Below are 7,378 nucleotides of genomic sequence, written 5' to 3' on the forward strand. Positions count from 1 at the left end.
CTCTCTCTTCCCCTACTCCCCATCCTTTCTCTCTCTTCCCCTACTCCCCATCCTTTCTCTCTCTTCCCCTACTCCCCATCCTTTCTCTCCATTCCCTCCCTCCCCGTCCCCTTTCTCTCCTCCCTCTCTCCCCGTCCGCTCCTCTCTCTCCCACTCCCCCTTTCTTCTCTCCCCCGCCCCCCGCTCTCTCTTCCCATCCTCTTTCTCCTCCTCCCTTTCCTAGGTAGAGTGTACTACTTTAACCACATCACCAATGCCAGCCAGTGGGAGCGTCCGGTGGGGTCAGGTAGGTCGCCCAGCAGCTAAGGGGATGGACCTGTAGCTGACAGGTCACGGTTAGAATCCCTGGTGGGGCACTGTAAAATTAAACTGGGGAGGGGGGGGTGCTGGCCCTTAACCCAACAGCATGCCGGCCCTTAACCCAACAGCATGCTGGCCCTTAACCCAACAGCATGCTGGCCCTTAACCCAACAGCATGCTGGCCCTTAACCCAACAACATACTGGCCCTTAACCCAACAGCATACTGGCCCTTAACCCAACAACATGCTGGCCCTTAACCCAACAGCATGCCGGCCCTTAACCCAACAGCATGCCGGCTCTTAACCCAACAGCATGCCGGCCCTTAACCTAACAGCATGCCGGCCCTTAACCCAACAGCATGCCGGCCCTTAACCCAACAGCATGCCGGGCCCTTAACCCAACAGCATGCCGGCCCTTAACCCAACAGCATGCCGGCCCTAACCCAACAGCATGCCGGCCCTTAACCCAACAGCATGCCGGCCCTTAACCCAACAGCATGCCGGCCCTTAACCCAACAGCATGCCGGCCCTTAACCCAACAGCATGCCGGCCCTTAACCCAACAGCATGCCGGCCCTTAACCCAACAGCATGCCGGCCCTTAACCCAACAGCATGCCGGCCCTTAACCCAACAGCATGCCGGCCCTTAACCCAACAGCATGCCGGCCCTTAACCCAACAGCATGCCGGCCCTTAACCCAACAGCATGCCGGCCCTTAACCCAACAGCATGCCGGCCCTTAACCCAACAGCATGCCGGCCCTTAACCCAACATGCCGGCCCTTAACCCAACAGCATACCGGCCTCTTAATGACAGCATACCGTAATGCCCTTAACCCAACAGCATACTGTCCCGTAATGACGGCACGTTCTATTTAACAGCACACCGGCCCTAACCCAAATAACATACTGGCTCTCCATCCAGGCTGCACTATGGTTTGACCCTGTGCTCCTCTACTGTGTGTGAAATTCCTCCGCTGTGTGAGTGTGCTGCCCTCTACTGTGTGAAGTGTCAGCTCCTCTGCTGGGGGCTGTGTGAAGTGTGGCTGCTCCTCCGCTGTGTAAATGCTGCCCTCTACCGTGTGAAATGTGTGCCGTTTGGGGGATGAGAAGAAGACTGTCAAGTTAATCAAGGCTTAACAACTGGGTTGCATTGGTGATGCACAAAGTGTTTTTGTGTTGTGGGTGAAGTGGGGGCAATACATTTGTATTGTAGGTGAAGTGAGGGGACAATACATTTGTATTGTGGGTGAAGAGGAGGGACAATACATTTGTATTGTGGGTGAAGGGAGGGACAATACATTTGTATCGTGGAGTGAAGGGAGGGACAATACATTTGTATTGTAGGTGAAGGGAGGGACAATACATTTGTATTGTAGGTGAAGAGGAGGGACAATACATGTGTATTGTGGGTGAAGGGAGGGGACAATACATTTGTATTGTAGGTGAAGGGAGGGGACAATACATTTGTATTGTGGGTGAAGTGGAAGGGACAATACATTTGTATTGTGGGTGAAGGAGGGGACAATACATTTGTATTGTGGGTGAAGGGAGGGGACAATACATTTGTATTGTGGGTGAAGGGAGGGGACAATACATTTGTATTGTGGGTGAAGGAGGGACAATACATTTGTATTGTGGGTGAAGGGAGGGGACAATACATGTATTGTAGGTGAAGGAGGGGACAATACATTTGTATTGTGGGTGAAGGGAGGGACAATACATTTGTATTGTGGGTGAAGGGAGGGGACAATACATTTGTGAAGGGAGGGGACAATGCATTTGTGAAGGGAGGACAATACATTTGTGAGTGGAGGACAATACATTTGTATTGTAGGTAAAGGGAGGGGACAATACATTTGTATTGTAGGTGAAGGGAGGGGACAATACATTTGTATTGTGGGTGAAGGGAGGGGACAATACATTTGTATTGTGGGTGAAGGGAGGGGACAATACATTTGTGAAGGGAGGGGACAATACATTTGTGAAGGGGAGGGGACAATACATTTGTATTGTGGGTGAAGAGAGGGGACAATACATTTGTATTGTGGGTGAAGGGAGGGGACAATACATTTGTATTGTAGGTGAAGGGAGGGGACAATACATTTGTATTGTAGGTGAAGGGAAGGGACAATACATTTGTGAAGGGGAGGGGACAATACATTTGTATTGTGGGTGAAGAGAGGGGATAATACATTTGTATTGTGGGTGAAGGGAGGGGACAATACATTTGTGAAGGGAGGGGACAATACATTTGTATTGTAGGTGAAGGGAGGGGACAATACATTTGTGAAGGGAGGGGACAATACATTTGTATTGTAGGTGAAGGGAGGGGACAATACATTTGTATTGTAGGTGAAGGGAGGGGATAATACATTTGTATTGTGGGTGAAGGGAGGGGGCAATACATTTGTATTGTAGGTGAAGGGAGGGGATAATACATTTGTATTGTGGGTGAAGGGAGGGGGCAATACATTTGTGAAGGGAGGGGACAATACATTTGTATTGTAGGTGAAGGGAGGGGACAATACATTTGTATTGTAGGTGAAGGGAGGGGATAATACATTTGTATTGTGGGTGAAGGGAGGGGATAATACATTTGTATTGTGGGTGATGGGAGGGGACAATACATTTGTGAAGTGGGAGGGGACAATACATTTGTATTGTGGGTGAAGGGAGGGGACAATACATTTGTATTGTAGGTGATGGGAGGGGACAATAAAGTTGTATTGAATTGTAGGTGATGGGAGTGGCGAGCCAGACAAGGTGCGTTGTTCCCACCTCCTGGTGAAGCATACTAACGCTGCCGTCCGTCCTCCTGGAGGGAGGAGAACATCACGCGCTCCAAAGAGGAGGCCCTCGACCTCATACAAAGTGAGTAGTTGGGGGAAAGAGTTGGTGTGACAACATTTGATCTAATGTTTGACCGTCTCTGGGTGTGTTGTGAGAGACAGTTTGATAAACTACGTGCATGTCAAGTCAGATGTTATTGGTCACATACACATGGTTAGCAGATGTTATTGGTCACATACACACGATTATCAGATGTTATTGGTCACATACACACGGTTAGCAGATGTTATTGGTCACATACACATGGTTAGCAGATGTTAATGGTCACATACACATGGTTAGCAGATGTTATTGGTCACACACACACGGTTAGCAGATGTTATTGGTCACACAGTTAGCAGATGTTATTGGTCACACGGTTAGCAGATGTTATTGGTCACATACACACGATTATCAGATGTTATTGGTCACACGGTTAGCAGATGTTAATGGTCACATACACATGGTTAGCAGATGTTATTGGTCACATACACACGGTTAGCAGATGTTATTGGTCACACAGTTAGCAGATGTTATTGTGAGCGTAGTGAAATGCTTGTGTTTCTAGTTCCGACTGCAGTAATATCTAACATGTAATCTAACAATTCCACAACAACGGCCTAATACACACACATCTAAGTAAAGGGGTGGAATAAGACTAAATACATATAAATGCATGGATGAGCGATGACCGAGCTACATAGGCTAAGATGCAATAAATAGTATAGAATTAGGCCATAAGGCCTGAGGGTTGTGGTATATGGCCAATATGAATATATACATATAACATGTTGTTGCTCTGTGTGTATGTTTGTTAACATGTTGTAGTGTAAGTGTTACATAACATGGTGTGTGTGTGTGTGTGTTAACATGTTGTAGTGTAAGTGTTACATAACATGGTGTGTGTGTGTGTGTGTTAACATGTTGCAGAGTACATAGAGCAGATGCAGTCAGGAGAGGAGGAGTTTGAGGCTCTGGCCTCTCAGTTCAGTGACTGCAGCTCCGCACGCAACGGAGGAGACCTGGGACTGTTCGGCAGAGGTAACACACACACACTGTCAAATGGAAAATATACTATCCACACACACACACACGGTCAAATGGAACATATACTACACACACACACAAGCATGCAATCACAGACAGGCACAAAGTCCTGTTTTCCAGGTGTTTTCTGTTTTCGTTGTGAGAGAGGTATGTGTGTGTTTCAGGTCAGATGCAGGCCTTCGCTCTGAAGGTGGGAGACATTAGTTGTGATAGAGGTGTGTGTGTGTGTTTCAGGTCAGATGCAGAAGCCCTTCGCTCTGAAGGTGGGAGACATTAGTTGTGATAGAGGTGTGTGTGTGTTTCAGGTCAGATGCAGAAGCCCTTCGCTCTGAAGGTGGGAGACATTAGTTGTGATAGAGGTGTGTGTGTGTTTCCAGGTCAGATGGAAGCCCTTCGTCTGAAGCTGGGAGACATTAGTTGTGATAGAGGTGTGTGTGTGTTTCAGGTCAGATGCAGTTTCGCTCTGAAGCTGGGAGACATTAGTTGTGATAGAGGTGTGTGTGTGTTTCAGGTCAGATGCAGGAGCCCTTTGCTCTGAAGGTGGGAGACATTAGTTGTGATAGAGGTGTCTGTGTGTGTGTGTGTTTCAGGTCAGATGCAGAAGCCTTCGCTCTGAAGGTGGGAGACATTAGTTGTGATAGAGGTGTGTGTGTGTTTCAGGTCAGATGCAGAAGCCTTCGCTCTGAAGGTGGGAGACATTAGTTGTGATGGAGGTGTTTGTGTGTTTCAGGTCAGATGCAGAAGCCCTTTGAGGATGCGTCCTTCGCTCTGAAGGTGGGAGACATGAGTGGTCCGGTGTTCACCGATTCTGGAGTTCACGTCATCCTTCGCACGGGATAGAGACAAGGCTCTGATACCCCCTGAATACCCCCCTGAATACCCCCATCACCCCCTGAATACCCCCATCACCCCTGAATACCCCCAAACCCCTGAATACCCCCCAAAACCCCTGAATACCCCCATCACCCTGAATATCCCCATCACCCCCTGAATACCCCGCCACACCCCATCACCCCTGAATACCCCCATCACCCCTGAATACCCCCATCACCCCTGAATACCCCTGAATCACACCCCATCACCCCTGAATACCCCTGAATACCCCGTCACACCCCATCACCCCTGAATAACCCCATCACCCTGAATACCCTGAACACCCCATCACCCCTGAACACCCCATCACATCCCTGAATACCCCCGTCACACCCCATCACCCCCTGAATACCCCCATCACCCTGAATACCGCCTGAACACCCCATCGCCCCTGAAAGCCCCTCCATCTCCCACCCCCTCAAATATCCCCTCTTGTCCTCCCAACTACCCTTAGAAGCCCCCGTTCTGTTCTATATGCAACTTTACACTGACACCATCAACACCCCTTATCCCCTGTACCCATTACCTTGGCTACATCGTTGTGTGTGTGAAAATAAGAGACCTGTCATTAGTGACTGACTGACTGAGCGAATGAGTGTGAGTCTGTGTGTTCACATGGACCATTACCCCTCCACCCCCTACTTTATAGTGTCCCCTCTGTTTGCCAAGGCATTATTCTCTCTCAATGATAACATGTCAGATGGTTAGTGGTTGACCAGTGTTCCATAGTCTCTCATAGGAGACCGACACACAGAAGGCTGACACATGGGATTATTTAAATGGCTACCAACATCCCTTAGGTGGTACAATAGTCAGGGCACAGTCCACTCTGTCTGCCATGTTTGTAGTCCCCCCCCCCCCCCCCCCCCCATTCCACTTACTGCTTCACTGTATCTCCTATGTTCCAGGGAACTACAATACCTGGAAAATATGCATGTGGGGAAGTGTTTTGTAAGCTTGAATCTGCCAAGAGGCACTTCATATGATCTGTTCATCTCCCACCATTAAAGGACTCTTATTTTGTAAACCTGTCTCTGGACTTTTATTTTGTTGGGTGTCTGTCTGATGCTGCTACTGTGTGTTCAGTTCAATAAACGTCGCATGACAGTTTGTGTTAAACGACCCATTAACCCCTAAACACTGATCACCGTCCTTTTAATGGCCTTTCAGATACAGTATGTTTGCTGCATTTGTGTTAGTGTGGTGAGGTTTGATCTGATCAATATGGGTGGTGAGGTGTGACCTGATCAATATGGGTGGTGAGGTGTGACCTGATCAATATGGGTGGTGAGGTGTGACCTGATCAATATGGGGGTGAGGTTCGATCTGATCAATATGGGGGGTGAGATGTGACCTGATCAATATCGGGGTGAGGTGTGACCTCGAATATAGTGAGATGTGACCAGATCAATATGGGTAGTGAGGTGTGACCTGATCAATATGGGGGTGAGGTGTGACCTGATCAATATGGGGGTGAGGGTGACCTGACTCAATATGGGGGTGAGTGTGACCTGATCAATATGGGGGTGAGGTGTGACCTGATCAATATGGGGGTGGATGTGACCTGATCAATATGGGGGGTGGATGTGACCTGATCAATATGGGGGGTGGATGTGACCTGATCAATATGGGGGTGAGGTATGACCTGATCAATATGGGGGGTGGATGTGACCTGATCAATATGGGGGGTGAGGTATGACCTGATCAATATGGGTGGTGAGGTGTGACCTGATCAATATGGGTGGTGAGGTGTGACCTGATCAATATGGGTGGTGAGGTGTGACCTGATCAATATCGGGGTGAGGTTCGATCTGATCAATATGGGGGGTGAGATGTGACCTGATCAATATCGGGGTGAGGTGTGACCTGACGAATATGGGCGTGAGATGTGACCAGATCAATATGGGGGGTGAGGTGTGACCTGATCAATATGGGGGTGAGGTGTGACCTGATCAATATGGGGGTGAGGTGTGACCTGATCAATATGGGGGTGAGGTGTGACCTGATCAATATGGGGGGGTGGATGTGACCTGATCAATATGGGGGTGAGGTATGACCTGATCAATATGGGTGGTGAGGTGTGACCTGATCAATATGGGTGGTGAGGTGTGACCTGATCAATATGGGTGGTGAGGTGTGACCTGATCAATATGGGGGTGAGGTTCGATCTGATCAATATGGGTGGTGAGATGTGACCTGATCAATATGGGGTGAGGTGTGACCTGAGAATATGGGCGTGAGATGTGACCAGATCAATATGGGGATGATCAATAATGATGGGGGCGTGAGATGTGACCTGATCAATATGGGGGGTGGTGTGACCTGATCA

The 7,378-nt window shown here is 48.8% G+C and overlaps 1 protein-coding gene across 1 annotated transcript; it reads left to right on the forward strand.

Annotated features, from left to right (window-relative positions):
- Nucleotides 1-210: 210 nt before the first annotated feature.
- On the forward strand, nt 211-5,117 carry LOC135566711 (peptidyl-prolyl cis-trans isomerase NIMA-interacting 1-like; the record flags this gene model as incomplete). The annotated part of the gene is given in 5 exon segments (XM_065014347.1): nt 211-286; nt 3,038-3,100; nt 3,103-3,171; nt 4,060-4,170; nt 4,907-5,117. Coding segments are annotated over 5 exon segments (429 nt in total), but the record flags the coding sequence as incomplete, so codon positions are not given.
- Between the last annotated feature and the right edge of the window lie 2,261 nt (nt 5,118-7,378).

Source organism: Oncorhynchus nerka, unplaced genomic scaffold (genome assembly GCF_034236695.1).
Source record: "Oncorhynchus nerka isolate Pitt River unplaced genomic scaffold, Oner_Uvic_2.0 unplaced_scaffold_3622, whole genome shotgun sequence".
NCBI classification, from domain to species: Eukaryota; Metazoa; Chordata; class Actinopteri; order Salmoniformes; family Salmonidae; genus Oncorhynchus; species Oncorhynchus nerka.